The 21,068-nt window shown below is 53.3% G+C and overlaps 6 protein-coding genes across 6 annotated transcripts; 3 read left to right on the forward strand and 3 right to left on the reverse strand.

Moving 5' to 3' along the window:
- Window positions 1-3,960: 3,960 nt before the first annotated feature.
- CCMA1212_001787 (uncharacterized protein) lies at window positions 3,961-6,617 on the reverse strand (the record flags this gene model as incomplete). Its single annotated transcript, XM_073699202.1, has 2 exons — window positions 6,080-6,617; window positions 3,961-6,025 (listed from the first exon to the last, which is right to left on the reverse strand). The coding sequence occupies exons 1-2, from the start codon at window positions 6,589-6,591 to the stop codon at window positions 3,961-3,963; spliced, it is 2,577 nt and encodes an 858-aa protein (XP_073561857.1). The 5' UTR covers window positions 6,592-6,617.
- Window positions 6,618-6,891: 274 nt separating this feature from the next.
- CCMA1212_001788 (COMPASS component SDC1) lies at window positions 6,892-7,474 on the forward strand (the record flags this gene model as incomplete). Its single annotated transcript, XM_073699203.1, has 3 exons — window positions 6,892-7,029; window positions 7,121-7,332; window positions 7,402-7,474. The coding sequence occupies 3 exons, from the start codon at window positions 6,892-6,894 to the stop codon at window positions 7,472-7,474; spliced, it is 423 nt and encodes a 140-aa protein (XP_073561858.1).
- A 310-nt stretch (window positions 7,475-7,784) lies between these two features.
- CCMA1212_001789 (40S ribosomal protein S13) lies at window positions 7,785-8,560 on the reverse strand (the record flags this gene model as incomplete). Its single annotated transcript, XM_073699204.1, has 4 exons — window positions 7,785-7,958; window positions 8,034-8,080; window positions 8,235-8,267; window positions 8,359-8,560. The coding sequence occupies 4 exons, from the start codon at window positions 8,558-8,560 to the stop codon at window positions 7,785-7,787; spliced, it is 456 nt and encodes a 151-aa protein (XP_073561859.1).
- Window positions 8,561-9,567: 1,007 nt separating this feature from the next.
- On the reverse strand, window positions 9,568-11,540 carry CCMA1212_001790 (Splicing factor U2AF 50 kDa subunit; the record flags this gene model as incomplete). The annotated part of the gene is made up of 6 exons (XM_073699205.1): window positions 9,568-9,594; window positions 9,652-9,863; window positions 9,916-10,180; window positions 10,241-11,350; window positions 11,406-11,434; window positions 11,513-11,540. 6 exons carry the CDS (start codon window positions 11,538-11,540, stop codon window positions 9,568-9,570), a joined length of 1,671 nt encoding a protein of 556 aa, XP_073562338.1.
- Window positions 11,541-11,973: 433 nt separating this feature from the next.
- Window positions 11,974-13,287, forward strand: CCMA1212_001791 (N-glycosylase/DNA lyase; the record flags this gene model as incomplete). The annotated part of the gene is made up of 3 exons (XM_073699206.1): window positions 11,974-12,092; window positions 12,145-12,457; window positions 12,517-13,287. The coding sequence occupies 3 exons, from the start codon at window positions 11,974-11,976 to the stop codon at window positions 13,285-13,287; spliced, it is 1,203 nt and encodes a 400-aa protein (XP_073562337.1).
- Window positions 13,288-13,677: 390 nt separating this feature from the next.
- On the forward strand, window positions 13,678-17,337 carry CCMA1212_001792 (U2 snRNP component prp10; the record flags this gene model as incomplete). The annotated part of the gene is made up of 1 exon (XM_073699207.1): window positions 13,678-17,337. The coding sequence occupies one exon, from the start codon at window positions 13,678-13,680 to the stop codon at window positions 17,335-17,337; it is 3,660 nt and encodes a 1,219-aa protein (XP_073562336.1).
- Between the last annotated feature and the right edge of the window lie 3,731 nt (window positions 17,338-21,068).

A 21,068-nucleotide genomic window follows, 5' to 3' on the forward strand; every position in this document is an offset into this window, starting at 1 on the left:
GTGGGAGGACCTGCGAGGGTGGAGGCTTTATCTTTGCTGTTCTTCTGCTTTGGAAGAACAAGGGATTTCCTTCGGAGTTTGATGGCGTTTCCCTTCGGGCACGGATCCTCGACATCTGACGGGCGCTTCTGCAACGCTTCTGCAACGCATCGACCAGCTTGACAGCACAGCCTAGGCCAGAGCTAGACTGTGGTCAATAGTCTGCTCGAGACTGAGCGGGGGCCGGCAGAGGGTCAGGCGATGCCGCGTGTGTCACCGGAAGCGGGAGCCAAGAGGGGCCGGCTGTTTGCGAGGTCGCATAGAGACGGGGTCGGCGGAGGCAGTTTTCACTCTTGGATAACCAGACGGGCCAGCTGGACAGCGCAGACAGCATGCCCGTCATGCGCATTTATACACTATTTAGAGACACAGGAAAAAAAGACTATTGAATGATTGACTTCAACGAAGAGGTGCTCTGCAGTCCATCGTGACGGCTCTGACGAGTCCGATAGTCTCCGATTGCTACGCAAGATGGGCCATGGCAGATGGGTTATGCCATCAATTTGCCCAGTGCCACGGCATGTCGTCGGTAGGACTTGCAGCTAAGGCAGTGCTGCCGTGTGGTGCGAAGAGCAAATCTCGGTATAAGAGCCCTGCCTCATTCGCTGCCACGACGACGCTTGACCCTCTTGTGTCCTCTTTCAATACAGCAACACTAGTACTTGATTATTTCACGCAAACCTGCAGAACTGGAGCCATGGCAAAGGGAAGAGAGTGAGAGAGAAGGACTGGGGAGGATGGTCGCACGGGCGGTCGCATGAAGGGTGGGCGCCTGAGCTTTTTTTTTTTTGCCCATGTACGATGACTCGGAGTGTATGGGACTTGTTATGTAGGATAGAATGGGATGGGGATAGGATGGGATATTGCCATCACATGTGCAAGGGCTTTTGTTTTCTCTCCCTCCCTCCTGTTCTCTGCTGGTACAGTGTAGAGATAGTGGATATATTACTTGTCATACGCTGGAAAGTGAATGTTGTCTGAGGGGAGAGGTTATGTAGTTTGCTTGATGATGGAGCTGGGATGTTGGTATCTTTGCTTGTTTGCTTATGCTGTGCAAGTTGGGGCCCGCGTGAAATCGATGAGAGAGGAAGCTGAGCTAGAGGGCATACCCTTACTTACCAGTTGTTCCTGATACACCCCTGTTCTTCCCTTCTCTTACTTTCACTCCTTTGCGTAGAGGACCCTATTGATACCCCTTTATCAGACATTGCATCAACGACAGTCCACTACCCCTCAGGGAAATAAAACAAACATTGACATCCCGACTCTCGTATTGCCATTCTGTCTCGTAGTAGCATTGATATTTCACTGGATGATGAGCGCTTGTGCGTGTGCGTGTGCGTGGCCCGCGTCCGAGTGGATGAGTCTAGGCCGGATAATGGGCCGGGCGGGAAGATGCCTCCCGCTAGGGTCGCGATGTGAGAGGCCATCCGAGCTGCTTACTTGGACTTTGCTTGTATGCTTGTATGCTATCCCGCCATCATTCTTTGTGTTTGTGGCTTTCTTGCCGCGGTATGGTATTCTCCATCTGCATCATGGCGCTGGGATAAAGTCCATGAAGAGCCATTGAAGAGAACCATTGTGTGCCGCCCTGAGAGTTTCGTCGCGACTTGTAATATCTCGCTGAGCGGCTATTTGCACGTCTTGCCCTTTTCAATGTGGATGATAGGCTGTAGACTCAAGATCACAGCATATCAAGCAGCGCATCTTCCTCCTTCTGTCCTTGATGGCCGTAGCGAATGGAAACCGCCCAGGCAGTCTTCGTCTTCCCTTTCGCAAATCGTCATCCCCCTTGCCACGACTCTTCATCTCTCGAAACTCGGTCGTTAAGCCATCAGTCTTCCTGTCGTGCATGGGCTTAGGTCATCATCCATCTCTTCCACACCCCCCCCCTTCTCCCACCTTCATCAAGGGCACGAGTACTGCTCGTCATAGCAGCGGCCGTCTCTGCACGAATCCCCCGTCCCTATCCTTGGCTGCTGTTGTTGCTGCTCTTCTACCCATGTGTCCTTCCTCCGGCTTCCCCTTGCTTCTTGTCTTGTATGTTAAACCTGTCTTTCAGCTTCCATCCTTCTTCGATCGAATACACCCCCGGATTCCTTCGTCCTGCTCCCGGACACACATCCGTCGTGCGTCGTGACGTTCGCCGACGTCACTGCCCACACACCCTCCCGTCGTCTCTTCCGCCTCCCTCAGTTGCTAGTCCCTCCATACCCCTGTCTTCCCTCTCGTAGGACCTGGGCTAAAAAAAAAAAAGTCAAGGCGTCGTGGGACACAGAGAGAGAGAGCCTGCCAGCCTAAAAGCGGCGTCCGTCCCAAGAGAAACGATCCAGTGCCACCCCCGTTCGTGCTAAAGCGGACCTCTAAGCGCCGTTGAGCTCCCGCAGGCACGCGCCATTGGCCGGCGTGGAGATGTCTGTCACCCACCCGTCAGGTCCAGAGTCCATGATTGGCCGGGATCTAAGCGCCCTGATATGTGGGCAACACATTCTGTTCAAGACAACACAGACACTAAGCCGTCGCTTCCTGTGGCTTTCGGAAGGGGGATCCTTTTCTGCCTGTGCTGCTGTAGCCTTTTTGATGCCTGTCGTTTGTCTGTATGTCTGTGCGAGGGCGTATGTCGGCAGTATGTATGAAGACGTCTTTCGTATAGAGCAATCTCCCTGCCCTTCGTAGTGACACTTGTCTTGCCGTTGTATTGCATGTGGCGAGAGACTGCTGCAGCTGCTTTGAGCGGCGCTTATACGCTCGTATACCTCGAGCAAAGCAAGCAGGGAGCAGTACGAGTACACAGTAAACAGCTGAAAAGGGAGAGGAAGGCAAGCAACTCAAAGCACCCATATCCAGGCTCTGAATCGGTCCTCATTGTCAAGAAACGGTAGAGGGACAGAGAATGAAAAAAAAACTCAATAAGCGAAGGCTGCCTCGTGGGCATAAACTGGACCCAAAGCCCAACCGTCGTGTCCTCCACAAGGGGCCGCAGTTTTAGTGCTTAGATTCCCATCTTTCGTCTTCGACCATGGCTCTCGTCAGTCGAGGCCAACTGCCGAGTTACCACGCAAGAGGTAATTCTCCTACACGCGAGGCCTCTCATCCGCGGGACTAGCATCGGTTCACCGCCGACCTGGGAATCTCTAAGCTTCCCTCTGTCCTGGTTGCTTTGCTCTCTGCTAGCCTGGTCCGCTGTCACATCCTCCTCAACAAGTCGATTGCAACTTGACACATCGCCATCCCGCCAGGGTACAAATGTCTGTTGGTCGTCGTGCTGTTAGAGCAGTAATGTGACAGTCGGCCATGCGAGTCACGCTATCCCAATGTCGCCATGTCTTCTCATCGGTCCCGGTTTCCCGTCAGGCTAGCAAGATTCTCGAGGGGATCCTACCCGTTTGTATGATGAGTGGTCCTGAAACGCGAGAGCACAGAGAGGCAGGGGTGGTCCTGGCCCGTATCACCTCTGCTGAAACCGGGTAAACCCGACTTTGGAAGAAGAAAAGGACTGCGGATGAGCTTCCGCTCTGCCCAGATGGAACATTCTGAGACGTGTTCCATGGCTGCTATATTTGGAAGCACGCACACGCACGAACGACCGACGGTGATGGAAGCACCTTGGGTTCCATATCACACGGAGCTCCGGTGGATCCCCTCTCCGTAAACCATCGGGGAACAACATCCCACGAAGGTCTTTCGTTCTTCGCGACTCGCAGCTGCACATGGCAAACCAAGATCATCCCGCCGGAGCTTCGATGGCCAGGCTTCTCAAGTCGGCAAGCGGGGGAGCAGGTCAATGTCCGCGCCTCCATCTCCACCCTCTGTGTTGAGCACCCTCCCTCCATCCATCACAACTGGAAGTATATCCCCCTCCCTCTTCTCCATCCAAAGTCTTACAATCCTGTAAGCGACTCAATGCGGGCAGATGCGCTACTAGTCCAGTTCTCTAATCTCTTTTGCGACGGCATTGCAGAGCGCGACTTTGACCCCGGCTCCAGTGAGGACGTGGATCCATAGTCGCTGCGTGTCGCTCAACCTGTCGTTTGCGCTCTTGACTTCGACAAACATGACCTCGCCTTTAGCCTTTCCCGGCTCCTCGTCTGGGGCGTCTGCTTCGTCACTCTCCGCCAGTCGCCAGAGGACAAGGTCCGGAATGCCTCCACCCCTCTGTCTGTATTCCTGAGCCATCACCTTGCATAAAGCGGCTAAGGCGCTACCTTGAAAGCAGCGCACTAGTTCCGTCAAGTCCTCCACCTCGAAATCCCAATTGAGCCCTATCACACTGGTTCGTCGCTCATGCTCCTTGTCCCATACCCCACGAAGGATCCGTTCGCCCTCTCCATTGGCAATCTCCACGAGTCGGTGGTTGATCTCTGAGGCCCGAGCAGGGTAGAAGGCGTCCGTGTGCAAGTCCAACGGGCAGGTCTGAAAGGCCGTCTGGAAAACGTTGGGGATGTAGAGAAACAGGATGTCGTAGAACAGATACGCAAACAGGGTACGAACGATACCACCCTCAGCGTGGTAACCCTTCCAACCCTGTGACCGGAAGTGACCAAGGCACATCTCTTCCACGGTGCACTCACCGCCGGAGTCTGATTGATCCAACCAAATGGTTCTCGTGCTTGGAGCCTGGCCTCCTGGCCTCGGTGGGGGAGTCCGCTTCAGTTGGATGCCTTCAACAGATAGCTCCAGGGGGTCAACAAGTCGTACATGTCCAAAGTCATGCTGAAGCCGTTTGGGGATGCGGAGTCTCTTCTCCAGCTTGACCAATCGCTTCTGTAAATCGTAATGATGTATCAGATGACAGTCGGGGTCTTGAAGACCTGTCTCACAAGTCGAGACCGCTATAGCCCTCCATCGCTTCTTCTGTTGCTCCAAGTCGTTGGTGGCAGGGTCCGGGTCGAGACTAGCCATGTAATGCTCTTCCAGGAGAGCCTTGCGTTGATACCAGGATCCCCTTCTGGCCAGGTGAAAGAGCCGTTGCTCCAGCAGCTCGGTCAACAACTCGTGCTCTTTGACGTACTGCTTCAGTTTGCCAAAGACGAATGCAGCCTTCACAACAATTCGCGTGTATGAATGAGCGGGATTGAATCTCCGGAGATAGGCACCCTCTCCCATTTCGTAGACTCGCCGCTCTTTCTCCGTTTCCTCTTCGACCAGGGTTTTCCAGCGGGGATACACCCTCTCAAAGATGTCGAGGATTTTCTGCGAGCCTGCTTCACCCAGGGGTCCGTTTGAATCGAGCACACTATCAACCTCCGCTTCCATGTGTATCGCCGCCTCGAATTCTAGGAGGTGGGATCGAGACGCAAATATCGTTGACGACCGGCAGACAAGGTACTCTGGAAAACTCCGTCTAGCAATCTTGGCTAGTATAATCGTCGTGAGCGACTTCTCCGTCCATTCTGTAGATCTGTAAAAGACCAAGTGAACCCTCTCAAACAATTTAAACGTGATGGGCGATATCCGAATGCAGGGACCAACAATGGCCAGAATCTTGGCCAAGAAGTGCTGCTCCCGATTGGAATCTTCCCTCTTCAGCTTGCTTACTGTTGATACGGCCTGGTCTGGTCTTCCCGAGGTGCTCGAATTTCCGCTATTCTGTCTACTGATGCCCAGAGCCATTAGCCCGGTCTGCTGCTGGCTCATTCGGCACAAGGCCTTGATCATGTCCATCTTGGTCTTGCCTTGGACTTTGGCTTCCTTGGCCAGAGCTTTAAGCTCGTCGAGGTACAGGAGCGAGGCAGCTTCCTCGACTGTATCGAGATGGTCATCCGAGGCATCGGCAAACGAAAAAGTATCGCTATCATCGGGGGTTTCCGGAATAACAGATGGCAGCTGGTTATCTACGAACGTCTCTACCTCGTCTTCCGGGGGTAGAACTCGACGTTCCTGAAGCATAGCAATGGCACTGCTGTGGTCTGAGATGTCGTTGAAATACCCGAGACGAGACGATCGATGCCAGGCCGCAGTCTTCCGGAGAAACAGCCGAACGTATCTACCCTCTTTAATGAGTAAGAGAGGAAGGCTTGGCTGGCTCGGGTGGACTCACAAGTACTGTGTCTGGTAGTCCAACTTTCTCCATTGACTGAAGATTTCCCTCTCTCTGCTACTGAATAGGGAGGATTCTTCTTCCAAGACTGTATCTAATGCAAGGTTGAACGCATCGACATAGATCGAGCTCCTTCCCTTGACCCAGAATGGAGCGGATTTCCCTTCGAAACTTTGATCTCCAGGATTCTTATGGGAAGACTGGAGGGTCTCGTACTCCTCAATTGCTTCTTGACTGGCCTCAGTTGGTGGCAGCGCATTCTCAAACTCGGTGACTCGGTCTTTGTTCCGGGGCTGGTCTTTCTCATCGAAGAATGGCTCTGGAACGGCAGCTGCTCGAGGCCCATATTCGATAGGAAGTCCACTCGGCTCCTCAGATTCCGTATCCGTATCATTCTCCCTCTTTAACCGCTTGGAAGGCCTTCCAACGACAGGCGATGCACGGCCATCCGAATGTCCAGCATCTCGACCGTTGGCATCACCTTTCGGTAGCCGCTTCACAAAAGCATCCATGATACCCCATTTCAAAGACAAGATTTCTGACACTTGCCAGCCAAAGTAGAGGAGGGAAAAGGGGCCGTCCAAGAAGAATACAGTTTTATCGTGCACAAGAAGAGAGGCAAGTTTGACGCGGAGGCCCGCGAATCAGCTAAACGCGAAGTCAGCTGACCCTCTCCAGGCAATTAAAGTGCCCAGTCTCCACCAACAAGCTTCATAGGTACTTGCTTTCTCGAAGCGGCATGGCAGCTTTCTTTCATTCCAGCTCCCAAGCAACCAATTGCGCAGCTTCTGCAACTTCCCGACTTGATCACCATGGCGGACGAAGATTCCAGATCAGTGCCGGATGTCCCGCAGGTGTCCATCAATGACGAGGCGTCGAATCTGCCGTCGACGCAGCAGAGCCAAGGGACCGCAGACGTGACAATGGCTGATGTACCGACAGACCAAGCAGTAAGCCCATCTACTCTATCCATGTGTTTTGCTGCACCAATGGCCCTTTGTGACGCTTTCCTGAGGCGTTTTGTTGATTGACTGATCACAGCAGTCACCGGCGCCCGCTGCTTTCGCTCACAGCCCAGCTCCTGGCCGAACAGGAACTCCGGCGCAAGGCTCAAGAGCCCCTTCGGCACACCCAGACTCGGGCTTTACGATGCCTTCTGAGGCGCCTCCGCATGGCGACTCGACACGGCGATACTTGAACACAAAGGTCACCGGTGTTCTGTTGGAAGGAATGAAGCTGTTGGCCAAGGAGAAGTAAGTTGTTGCGCGAGCGGCTTTCATAGGTTCAGGGTTCTTTTGACAGCCGTCTAACAATCCATGTAGACCAGAAGACCCTCTGCGAGTGCTGGGCGAGTATTTGATACAGCGATCAAGGGAGCTGGAAGGTACAGGATGATTCAATTCATAGAGCGTCATTAGAACATGGGACAAAAGGCACGTTGAAGGCGTTGAGGATTTCAGATTACGGATCAGGGATTTCAGGATACCCAGAGCACATCTATATCAATGAGCAGTCCAATTGCTTTCGATTTGAGCATCTTGACTGCCGCAGCTCGGTGTTTCACGACCGACGCAGTAAGAATCATGGCTCTAAATGCAGCTTTTCCATAAATGTCCCAAACTCCAAGACCCGAGAACCCTCCACGACCATGACCATGACCATGGCCGGATAACCTGTCGTCCTTCTTTCTGTTTTGCTTCTTCGCTTAAGCGACAATGGTGCTGGCAGTAGCGGACTCGTACTTCCAGGTGGGAGGCAGGACACCGACGGTCTTGTAGTAGCGGGCCAGACGGTGGATTCGGGACTCGATGAGAATGAGGCGGAACTTGGAGTCCTTGTCCTTGCGGTTGCGCTCAAGGTGCTTGCGGACAGCGACAGCCTGGTGTTTCATTGTCAGTACGTTATCGCTTAAAGAGTGAGAGGAGACTCCTTCTGAGTAGGCAAAGAATCTCACCTTCTTGATCAACATGTACAGGTCCTCAGGAATGTCGGGAGCGAGGCCTATTAGATCACTCTGTCAGTCATGACCGCACAGAGGCACATGAGAGAAGTATCTCATGGAGAATGTATGTATAGATCGAAATGCAGAGTACATCATGCGTCGGTTCGAAAACATGACACTCTTTTCTTTCGCCTTTCGTTCAGGGTTCCGTACCGTTGGACTTGAGGATACGCAGAATTCGGTTACCTGCAAATTTTACACAAGTCAGTCACAATTTCCCCCCATTTGAAGTCTTTCTCCTCGAAATAAACGCGCAATCCTGTCCAAAAAGACTTACCAGTGACGACCTTGACCTGGGAGATACCGTGGGAGTCACGCAGGACAACACCGATCTGGGAGGGAGTGGCACCCTTCTTGGCCAGCTTGCAGATCTGGTCGACGACCTGCTCGGGGGTGGTCTTGAGCCACGAGGGGGGAGAGCGGGAGTAGGGGATGGCGGAGGCCGAAATGCCCTTGCCCTTGCTGTGAAGACGACCCATCTTGGCTGGTTTATGGAGGTGATGCTGCTTGCTGCTGACGATGCAAGAAGTTGTCGAGGGAGCTGGGTCGCGAAAGTTTGATAGAGCAGTAGCGAATAAAGGGCCTTGTGGGGGGGGAAGGTATGAAATTTTCGCTTAGTTAGGGCAAAAGGCGGAATTGCGGCCGTGGGTGTGGCTGGTGAACTCCACGCCCAAAATTCCGCTCTGGCACGTGACTCCGCCTTTTGTCTCTTCGGCCTCGACATTTCTTGACCCGCCGCTGTCTTCCTGTCCTAAAATTTTCCCGTGAAGGAGGACAAAAGGCTTCTGACGCGCTGCGTCTTGCTCTTTCAACGCCTCTCTCATCTTACTCGGATGTTACTCAGAGGATGGATGATGCAGAGATGCATCTGACACGGCTAGCACATCGTGCTATATAGCCACATTGAACTGGTAAGCTATTTCTCTGTTTTTTTTTTTTTTTGCGCAAGCTCCTTATGCTATAGCGATGCCTTCATGGCAATGCTCATATGATGACACGAACACATTTTGTTTTATTTTGGCACCTCTTATGTTAGACTTCCTTCGGGGAGTCAATGAATGGACCGGACTTCTGATCTTTGACACCTCTCTCCTCTGTTGCTGCAAGGGACCGCTTCATGCAATAGACTGCTGACATGAAGCACACAGACACGTACAGTATTCACCACAAGTTCGATAGCGATAGTACCGTAGCAATCCTAATATGACTTGACATTCCATACATATTTGCCTACAATCGTGCCTTGACCCTTTGTTCTTCGCAGCCACACGCGAAAGCACACAAACGCCGTCCTGTTTTGTTTCGTTTTCGTCCTCGTCTTCCTGATTGGAAATTCTTGAAATACGTTTCATCTTCAAATCTGCAACGCTCCGCCCCTTAACCAAAGCTGTCGTCAATTTCACATGGACGCAGATGTGACTTTCATGAGCCACGACCGAATACCTATTGAACTGCGAACTACCTTGCCCAAATATTACAACTGGCCTTACCAGGCGCCGACTTCGAAGTTCTCCTGTCGACGGTGTTAGCTTTCCTCTTTTCTGTTTCTAGGACATGGAGATAGACAGACCTCTGGGAAATACGTGGATACCACAGTTCGGTCGGCGAACTTTCTGCCAGCAAGAGCTGTAAGAGCTTTGGTTGCTGACTCGACGGAATCGAACTTGACGAATATCTTGCCCACGCCGGCGGATTGTCTGCTGCCGCCAGTCGGTCTGGGGACTTTAAGCTCAACGACCTTGCCAAACTTGGAGCACTCGTCCTGAACATCTTCACAGATTTCTGCATCCTACGTTAGGATCCCAACAGCTATACAGCCAAGGGGGCGACATACCTTCGTAATCATCGTTGTCCAAGAGCTCTTCGGGAGTAACCATGTTCAGAAGTTGAATGACGGAGCTCCTTTCAATGTCGTTTGACGTTTGAGAAGCAAGGCCGCTAATGGCGGTGATGCCCACGTCGAAGTTGGCCACCTGTGTAGGTCCAATGCTGGCCTTTGTCACCTTGAGCTTCTTGCCGGCAACATCCATTCCGTTGAGGCTGTTAAGCGCAGGCTCGTTGGCTGAAGATGGGTCAAGATACTCGGTGAATGCGATGCCCTTGATTGACGATTAGTACGGCTCTTACTGACCATGTTTCCGCAAGAAAGCGTGACTCACCCTGGACTCTTCGGTACTCCGATCCTTCACGAGGACGAATGATTTGGGTTTACCAAAAGCGGCGAGGAGTTCGATAATCTGTTCCTCGTTGAGGAAGGTGGGGATGTTGGTGATGCTCAGCTTGTGTACAGTATCAGGGACGACGTTGGAGATGACCTCTGGGTCGTAAGGGATATCGTCTGGAATGCCGGGCATGACATAGTCCTTGGGTCTGCGAATGTTCAAGCCGTGACTGCCGCCATTAGCGGTGCCGTTTTGCGCATCCTCAGCCTCCATGGTGATGCCGTCGAGTGCGAGCGCAACGGTTGCGTCAGATGCATTTCGAAACTCCACCACGGCAAAGGCTCTGTCTGAAGAAAACTGGCAGAGGACGCAGGGGTCAGGGGTCTCGATGACGTTCAGGCCATTCAGCTGTAGGTTGAAGAACGACATCAGAGCATCTTCAGTCACACCACTGGGGACGTTGTAGACCAGCAGACGTTTGGCCTGTCGAGAGTTGCTAGCTTTCAGGCCGGCGCTGCTGACCTGGCCACCGGGCTGGGTCATGAAGGCCTGCAACTTGGTGGGATCCATCGGCTGCTGACGGGGGGCTCCCGGAAGAGGGAACATGCCGGAGAGCTTGGCCTGCTCAGCCGTCACGAGGTCGTAGCCGGGAGGCTTGATATCCCACTGCGTCAGGCGTCGCTTGCGCTCGAGGATAGGCACGACATCCGTCAGGTCAGGAGTGGGTTCTCGTTTCTTGGGGGGTGACGGGCTGCGGCGTGCCTGCTCTTGCTTTATGAAGGCATCATCCCGCCTGTCCCGGTCTCGGCCACCTCGTCGACGGTCATCGTAGGGGTCTCGATCTCGCCGGCTGGGTCTGTCATCGTCGTCACGTCGAGCATCTCGACGGTAGGAGCCGCGATCACGGTCCCAGTCCCGGTCGCCTCGGCGGTCGCGCGCCGATGAATATCTGTCCTCGCGCTCTCGGTCACGGTGGTTGCGGCTTGACGAGTATGCATCACCGTCACCATCTCCTCGACGATGTCCACGATGATCCGGTGATCGAGAGCGTCGGCGGTCGCGGTCTCTGTGACGGTCGCGGCGATCATCCCTATCGCCTCTCGGGCCCTGCAGCAAATGCGATTAGACACGGCTGGTGGAATCAGCAGATTGGCATACGAACAGGATAATCTCGGTTTCTTCGCCCCCCATCTGCTCGACGCGAAACTTTGGTTAGCACAGGCGCCCGAAAAAAGAAGAGACGGCACAGGAACGCGTGTCGTTCTTTACCTCGAGATGAGTAGCTGTCGCCGTTCATGATGGCCGTATCTTATCGCTGACTCCAGCGACCGAGCACCGTCTTGAGATGATTGATGCTGCCGGATATCGTGGCGGGCAAAGCGGCAGATTGAGGTCGCTGCAGATGTTCTTGGCCAGAAGCTCCTTTGCCAATTCGTTGCATCAAAGGCGAGGCTGGAGCTTTTTTGCAGCATAGGCGCTAGTCCGCTTCGGCTCTAGTGCGCCACTCCGCCGGCGAGCCTGTCGGATTATCTGCGGCTAGTGCTTTAGTGACGCGCTCAGGACCCTCGAGGCTCCATAAGGTACTAGCGGCCCCCTATCAATTGCCATGGACACTCAGGCAGGCATTAAAGTGAACGACTTTTGCTGCGTGTAATTGATTCGGCGTTAACCTGGAGTTTATCGTTCGCACACTCAATCCGGAAGCACTTGCAGGGCTCAACTCTTGAAGAATGGCCCTGAAACATGTTGCCGATTGGCGCAAGTTGCCTGTTAGCCTGGCAGAGCTCTGCATTGACACGACGTTGCGGTGCGGCCAGTCGTTTAGGTGGCGGAAACTCAACGACGAATGGTTCGTCTCACTACAAAGATGCTACTTGTTTGTTCTTGACTGACGAAGATAGGACCTGCACTTTGCATGGGAGGATATTGTCTCTGAAGCAAGATGCAACCCACTTGCACTACAAGGTGACATGGCCAGCACATCAAGCAGAGATTCCCTCATTCAAGGACGACACGGAAGATCTTCTTCGCCACTACTTCAGCTTGAATATAGATCTTGCGTCGCTGTATCAACAGTGGTCCAAAGATGACCCCAACTTTCGCAAAAAGGCACCGCAGTTTACAGGAGTCCGGATCCTGAACCAGGATGCATGGGAGGCGCTGATATGCTTCATATGCAGCAGCAACAACAACATATCCCGAATATCTCAGATGGTGAGTCGATACGAGGAAATTCACCCTGGAATGCTTCTACTAACAAGAAATGAACTTAGGCCCACAAGCTCTGCAAATACTATGGCCCGTTAATCGGCCACATTGATGGAGAGGCCATGCACGACTTCCCAACACCAGAGTCTCTCACAGACAAGACAGTCGAGGCTCGTCTGAGAGAGCTTGGCTTTGGATATCGGGCCAAGTACATCGCAGAGACAGCGCGCATCATTGCACAGGAGAAGCCTTCAGCATGGCTAGACTCCTTACGGAACCCAGACTTCCCCGCTTTCAATGCCGTGGCAGTGTCGGACGGATCGCAGTCCACCTACAAAGACGCCCAGACTGCACTACTCTCGCTTACTGGCGTAGGCCCAAAAGTGGCCGACTGCGTGTGCTTGATGGGCCTTGGATGGGGAGAATCAGTGCCGGTTGATACGCATGTCCTCCAGATCGCCCAACGAGACTACCGCTTTGGCAAGAAGGGCCCCAAAACCATCAATAAGGCCATGTACGATGCGATTGGCGATCATTTCCGAAGCATATGGGGCAAGTATGCGGGCTGGGCTCATTCAGTCTTGTTCACAGCCGACTTGCGAGAGTTTTCAGGGCGTATAAAGGTGGAAAAGGTGGAAAAGGTCGAGAAGGTCGAGGAGATGGAAGAGCTACCGGGAGATGAAGAAGTCTCGGCCGCAAAAGGAAAGACTTCAAGGAAAAGAAAGACAACTGTTAGAGTGGAGGAAATACACGTGAAAGAGGAGGATTCAAAAGAGGGGGTCATCGTAGAAGTAGAATCAATGGTGAAGAGGCGACGCACAAGATCTCGGCCATGAATACGACTTTGAATGCTTATTCAAGCACCAATTCCCCATATCATAATGCTGACAATAGGCTGGTTTATTCATCAAGTTATTTCTTCGATGTTCCGCGTCTTTCTTGGCCAAAGGCGATGCTGAGTCTGGAGCAAATGTCGTTGCAATTGATCGCCGCATTACGTAAGCGCATTGTTAGGCAGAATCCGAGGGATCGCGCCACGTCGGGTAAACGTCGGAAGCTGCCGTTGGCGGTAGACTTTTTGCCGCCTCAGACCAGAGCTTGGCCTGCAATCCCTATCCAAAGCAAGCAGAGCCTTCGCAGCAGCACACCTCCATGCGCAACGATCTCGTTGGAACCACTTCAAGCACGTTAGAACCGGGATGAAGCAGCAAGGTCGATGAGCCAAGATGTCTGATGCGGATTTCGAGACCATCAAGCGGCTCCAGCAGGAGCGCAACGCCGCGGCAGCCTCGTCCAAGGGCTCTCGCGCGTTGGCAGCCTCGAATCAACGCACCGACTCGACGAAGCAGCGGCTCACCGACAGCGCGGACAGCGCTCTGTACGACACGCAGGGGGGCGATAAGTTTGCGGGATATCACACGTCCCTGCCGATGGGAGACGATGACGATGAGATGGCAGACGGCGACAACACGCGTAGGCTCGTGGGCCAGTACACAGCCTCTCGCGAGATGATTGACGAGTTTGCCCGCGGCGATGGCGTCGAGGAAGACGACATCCTGGCCGGCAAGGGCGAGAAGAGCGGACGCATCGCTGACCGCGAGACTGATTACCAGAAGCGGAGGTTCAACCGCGTGCTCACGCCGACCCGAGCCGATCCCTTTGCTGAGAACCGGCAGGCCGGTGCCGCGGAGAATGGAACCAGCTATCGGGAGATTATGGAGTTGCGCGAGCTCGAGCGCGAGGAGCAGCGTGTGAAGCAGGCTATCCTGGCAAAGTCGACGAACAACGACAATGACGATGAGCTCAAGCCAACGCTCGCCGAGGTCGACAAGGAAAACGCAGAGGCGGGATCCACCGAGGCTGTCACGTCGGTACGCAAGCGTAAGAAGCGATGGGATGTCTCGACAACGCCTGCTGGGGAAGAGGAGCCAAAGGAGGAGACTGGGGCTGAAGCCAAGTCCAAGCGCTCCCGTTGGGACCAGACTCCATCTGTTCCAGCCCCCGGTGGCATGGAGGCCCCCAAGAAACGCTCGCGATGGGATCAGGCACCCTCAGCGACCCCGATGGGCAATCAAGGCCTTGCAACCCCCGTGCACCCGTCACAGGCTACCCCGATGCCCACGACGTTTGGCACCGACATCTCAGGACCGAACATGCCTCTGAGCGACGAAGAGCTCGATCGGCTCCTGCCTGGCGAAAAGGAAGGCTACAAGATCCTAGAACCCCCCCCAGGTTATGAACCTGTCCGGGCTCCGGCTCACAAGATGATGGCGACCCCCGCGCCTCAGACTGGCTTCATGATGCAGGACCCTGACCAAGTCAGACTTGGTGGAAAGCCGATGCCGGCTGAGATTCCGGGGGTTGGCGACCTGCAGTTCTTCAAGCCTGAGGATATGGCGTACTTTGGCAAGCTCACAGACGGCGCTGACGAGAACGCCCTTAGCGTGGACGAGCTCAAGGAGCGAAAGATCATGAGACTGCTGCTCAAGATCAAGAACGGAACCCCGCCGATGCGAAAGACGGCTCTTCGACAGATCACGGACAATGCTCGACAGTTTGGTGCCGGTGCTCTCTTTGACCAGATTCTCCCACTGCTGATGGAAAAGTCGCTGGAGGACCAGGAGCGGCATCTGCTCGTCAAGGTCATCGACCGCATTCTCTACAAGCTGGACGACTTGGTCCGTCCATATGTGCACAAGATTCTGGTCGTCATCGAGCCACTCCTGATTGACCAAGACTACTACGCCCGAGTCGAAGGTCGTGAGATCATCTCCAACCTCAGCAAAGCAGCAGGCCTTGCAACCATGATCAGCACAATGCGACCCGACATTGACCACGTCGACGAATACGTCCGTAACACGACGGCCCGAGCATTCGCTGTTGTTGCCTCTGCCCTCGGCATTCCCGCCCTGCTGCCTTTCCTCCGAGCCGTGTGTCGAAGCAAGAAGTCATGGCAAGCCAGACACACCGGAGTCAAGATTGTCCAGCAGATCCCCATCCTGATGGGATGCGCGGTGCTTCCCCACCTCAAGGGCCTGGTTGACTGCATTGCCCCTAACCTGAGCGATGAGCAGACGAAAGTCAGAACCGTGACCAGTTTGGCCATTGCTGCCCTTGCTGAGGCCTCGAACCCATATGGTATCGAGAGCTTCGACGACATCCTCAACCCCCTGTGGACTGGCGCTCGCAAGCAACGAGGAAAGGGACTGGCTGGCTTTCTCAAGGCCGTGGGATACATCATCCCTCTCATGGACGAAGAGTATGCAAACTACTACACCAGCCAAATCATGGAGATTCTGCTGCGAGAGTTCTCCTCACCAGATGAAGAGATGAAGAAGGTGGTGTTGAAGGTGGTGTCTCAGTGTGCAGGCACTGAGGGAGTCACAGCCGGCTACCTGAAGGAGCATGTGCTGGACGAATTCTTCAAGAGCTTCTGGGTCCGACGAATGGCTCTCGACAAGCGCAACTACAAGCAGGTCGTTGAGACCACGGTCGACATTGGCCAGAAGGTTGGCGTGAGCGAGATTCTGGAGAGAATTGTCAACAACCTCAAGGACGAGAGCGAGGCGTATCGAAAGATGACTGTTGAGACGGTCGAGAAGGTCGTGGCCAGTCTGGGTGCCGCGGACATTGGCGAGCGTCTGGAGGAACGGCTGATTGATGGCATCCTGCACGCGTTCCAAGAGCAGAGCGTCGAGGATATTGTCATGCTCAACGGCTTCGGTTCGGTGGTCAACGCCTTGGGAACTCGCTGCAAGCCATACCTGCCGCAAATCGTGAGCACGATCCTCTGGAGACTCAACAACAAGTCTGCCACTGTCCGCCAGCAGGCCGCCGACCTCATCTCCCGAATCGCCATGGTGATGAAGCAGTGCGGAGAGGATGCCCTCATGGGCAAGCTGGGCATTGTCCTGTACGAGTACCTGGGAGAAGAGTATCCTGAGGTTCTCGGATCGATCCTGGGAGCCCTGCGATCCATTGTCACCGTCGTTGGCATCTCTCAGATGCAGCCGCCCATCAAAGACCTGCTCCCGCGATTGACGCCCATTCTACGAAACCGACACGAAAAGGTGCAGGAGAACACAATCGATCTGGTGGGACGTATCGCCGATCGCGGCCCCGAGAGTGTCAACGCCCGAGAGTGGATGAGAATCTGCTTTGAGCTGCTTGATATGCTCAAGGCTCACAAGAAAGGAATCCGACGAGCGGCAAACAACACCTTTGGCTTCATTGCCAAAGCCATCGGCCCCCAGGACGTTTTGGCCACGCTGCTGAACAACTTGAGGGTGCAGGAGCGACAGTCGCGTGTCAACACGGCCGTTGCCATTGGCATCGTTGCCGAAACCTGTGCCCCTTTCACTGTGCTGCCGGCCCTGATGAACGAATATCGGGTGCCTGAGCTCAACGTCCAGAACGGCGTGCTCAAGTCCCTGTCCTTTCTGTTTGAATACATTGGCGAAATGGCCAAGGACTACGTCTACGCCGTCACGCCTCTCCTGGAGGATGCCCTTACCGATCGCGACCAGGTCCATCGACAGACGGCCGCGTCGGTTGTCAAGCATATTGCCCTGGGCGTTGTCGGCCTCGGCTGCGAAGACGCCATGATCCACCTACTCAACCTCCTGTATCCCAACCTGTTTGAGACCAGTCCCCACGTCATTGACCGCATCATCGAAGCCATCGAGGCCATCCGTGTGGCCGCCGGTCCCGGCCTGGTTCTCAACTACGTCTGGGCTGGACTCTTCCACCCGGCGAGAAAGGTGCGGACGCCCTACTGGCGATTATACAACGATGCCTACGTCGCTGCGGCCGATGCAATGGTGCCGTATTATCCCAACCTGGACGAGGAGCTCATGGACCGACCGGAGCTGGCCATTATTTTGTGATTTTATCTTTGCCATGCTACATATGACAAGATGGCAAGGGAAAAAAGCTTTCTTCGTATAATAGGGGGTTATAGCAGTTGGGATAGGGGATATTCTGATTTTGCTTGATTTTTCTCTAATAACGCGCAAGGGTGGACTGCAGTGGCATGCGTTTAGGCGTTTTCATGTTTAGAGTACCAAAAGAAAAGATGGTGTGCTATTCCATTCCCGTTGTCTTTGCAGTGAGATGAACCTATGGATGCCGTGTGCCTGATGAAGCAGCCTCTCTTCAACTGAATGACTCTGCAACATGACCAAGTAATAGTATTCAGCATCTCTACCCCATCATGTTTTTCTCTGAATTGTCACCCCGACGCTATAAGCTGGTACGTTGACGGGTCATGTCATTACGGTCCTGCGGCAGAGGGTGATAACGAACGTCTTCTCGAAGAGCTTCAGTCAGTCCATGTGAACCTCTTCGCACCTTTTTCTTAGACAGCAAAGAGTTTGAAAGAGTTTGATGAGTTTCATGTGATTTGTGATATTGTATGGATTTACGCGCGAGATGCCCCTGACTTGCCCAACGAGGCGAAGCAACTCTCAGAAACACAAGAGCGGTTTTGGAACTTTTCCCAAGCGGAGCAGAGAAGAAATAGTATGGAGACGGAAGCAGTCCGGAGAACTGATCAACATGCTCAAAGTGTCCCACATGCAGAAGTAAGAGGAATGAAACATCTTGGCAGGCACAAGACCGTTACTGTAGATGTTCAGTGGAGTTGGATTCTGATACGTGAACTGCCCTGGTCCATGGATGAAGAAGTCCAGTACCTACATACAAGTGGATTCATAACAGATAGTGTTAGAGTAAACCGTCTTCTTTGATGGAAAGATTAAGTCCACTTTTCTCTGATACGAGATGCGCCATCGGATTCAGCTCCGGAATCAATCGTCCGGAGTGAAGCTGAACTGACTAAGGTCTTGGGACTTTGGAAAAAAGAACGCAAAACTACGCCTGTTGACGATTCAAACGGCCAGTTGAATGACTAGCGGGAGAAAGAATGAAAAGTTCTGGAGAAACGGTATGTATGTACTTTTTTTTTTTTGATTACGCGGCATTGCCGTGTTTGCACATGTTTCCTTGGGAGATTTTGAGTCGCGGACGCGGCCGTGGCTTGGCTTGTTACAGATTATTTTTAGAGAGCTTGGCCATTTCTTCTCCGGCCAAGGGTTGTAAAAGCAGTAGGAGAATAATTGGGAGCCAGATTCTAATCAGTAGTTATTAGTTGATGAGATTAATCGCTGGGCTTTCAAAGCAGTTTGCGAAATGAAAAAGCGCACAGTAACCCTCCACGGTTGATTCTGAAGACCGAGACGCAGTCAAGATAATACAGTGTGCTATCACAACCCCCATCCCCAAGCAGAGACGCCAAATGATGCCCGTGGCTTTTGTCAAGCCTGCCCAGCAGCGCCCATTCCATACTCTCACGGCTCTCGTTCCTCCATCAAACACGCTCGCATAAACCGTCTCTTGTCTAAAAGCAAGCCCCGTCGCAAGCAACCTCCTTCTAGCAAACTCCTTTCGAACGCTTCGAATCAGACGCCACGGAATCATTCGCGGCGAAGCCACACACGTTAGAGGCTGCTACTACTTCGTATCTGTTCCTTTCAACCGCCTTCCTAGACTCTAAAAAAAAGCAAAAAAGGTCCCCTGCCTGCTACGACGTCGGTGGCGATGCTTAAACAAACGCCAGAGGCTGGGCTGTCTTGAACAAGACGGAGGCACCACCACCTTTGCTGAAACCAGCCTGAAGTGCTTGGACCTCCCGACGTTGAGACATCTGTTTGGTACTCGTGTGTCCGCGAAGTAGTACATGTGCGAAGCGTTAGTGGTCCCTCGCTCCAATACATGTACCTCAGGCGCCATGCCACGGAGAAATACGATACAGCGCATGTTCCACTGAAATGCGGCACAAGTGCGCTAAAAGTTGTCCCCTAGAAGCCCGCAGCTACCTACCTAGTTACCTGTACCAAAAAAAAACGCACTGTGCACCTAGCGACTCGGAATTCTTGCGTCACAGTGCGTGTCGTCGCTTCGAAAAAAAGGTGAGAAAGTTATCAGATTTGCTACGAGTTCACTGGGGCCGCCAGAATGGGCAGATAGATCGCCATGCGCCAAAAGGGGAGGGGGCAGATATACTCGTAACGTGCCTGGTTGGTCCCCCAGGGTAGATGCCGGATTACTTGTAGTGTAAAGGGTATCGAGTGGTACGTAGGTCCGTACGTCGACACGACGCAATGGTCCCCTGCTGAGAGTGTTGGATGGCGCTGATATCGTCACCACCGTTCAGCCAGTCCCCTCTCTCACACACTCCCTCTGTCTCCATCTCGTCTTCCTCCTTGATACAATCTCACAGTATCACCCAGACCCTCAAAGAGAGAGAAGAGAGAGGAGAGAAGAGAGGGAGGAGAGAGAGAGAGACATCACATAGGTACCTACGGTGCATGGATACATGTACCTACGGCTCATACGGTAATACGCAACTGCGTCTTGTTCTCAGTAAACCTCATACCTCGTACCTCGTCCAGCAAGGTACTTGGTGCAAGCACAACAATCCTACCATCAAGAAGCCGTCCAATGACGGCGCTGCAGAATGACGTTTCGAGATCCATACTATGTGGGGCACGTGCGTTAAGCTAGGGTCCCCTTGTGCCGCAGCCGCTGACGTCACAGTGCCTATACCGTCAGGTCTGTTTTCGGCTTAGCATCTCAGACGGCAAGGAAAGCGGATCTGGCGCCTCCACGCACCCGTTTCTTCTGCTTTTTGAAGTCCTCGAATTTCATGTCCACTGTTGTCAAGTGTTGTTTAGTGTTTTCTGTTTGTTTGTTTTGGTCCCTCTTGACAAGTGCAAGAAAAGGGCCCAGTGAAGTAGTATCAAGTACCTACGTTGGCCAATGAGTTCTCCTAGCTTGCGTCCTTAGTTGTACCTGTAATTCTGGGTACACCTTCAGCTGCAAGATTCCAATCAAATTGGCATCAAGTGTCAGCCCCATACAACTTCCCACTCCCAAAAGCCTCGGGCATGAATCACAATCACGACTCCTGCAATCTCCCACAAAGTCCGTCGTCATTCTACCAACGCCCATCTGGTCTCTGATTTCAAAAAGCAAGCCACCGAACGAAGAAACAAAACGTCAAAACAAAATAGAAGGAATAGCAGGCGCATGAACATGTCAGATTGAGCAATCAATGGGCGATCCGATGCGATCCGATTGCATCTCGACTAGACGTTGCAAAAAAGACAAATGCATCTTTCAAATCTCGCCCCATTCATCCCCTTGCTCTCTGCCCATCCCCTGAAAAGCCCGCTTCCCCTGATTCTGCCCCGGTCTTTTTCTGCCTTCATCTCTGCTTTGACATGTCCACTCCCCCTTTCGAGATTTTGACGATTGCTGCAATGGGAAGGCTGAGGGGAAAGATGACGGAATGCTAGCTCGAAGCGGCTTCACATCAAAGTTGTCCTCGTACGAGGTACTGCATTGCGTCTGTATGGTGCATCATTTATACAGCTTACCTCACAGCTGCTACACCACATAACCCCATGATAATGACGGACATACCACTACAAAGACGAAGGCTCAACTGACCTCGCACCAAAACGCCAAAGCACAAAGCCAAGCCAAGGGACCATCTCGACACGATTGTTCAACGTTAATCCCACATGGCACAGCAGAACAAAATCCACCCCCCCCC

Source organism: Trichoderma ghanense, assembly GCF_004382785.1.
Source record: "Trichoderma ghanense strain CCMA-1212 chromosome Unknown scaffold_1, whole genome shotgun sequence".
Lineage (NCBI taxonomy): Eukaryota > Fungi > Ascomycota > Sordariomycetes > Hypocreales > Hypocreaceae > Trichoderma > Trichoderma ghanense.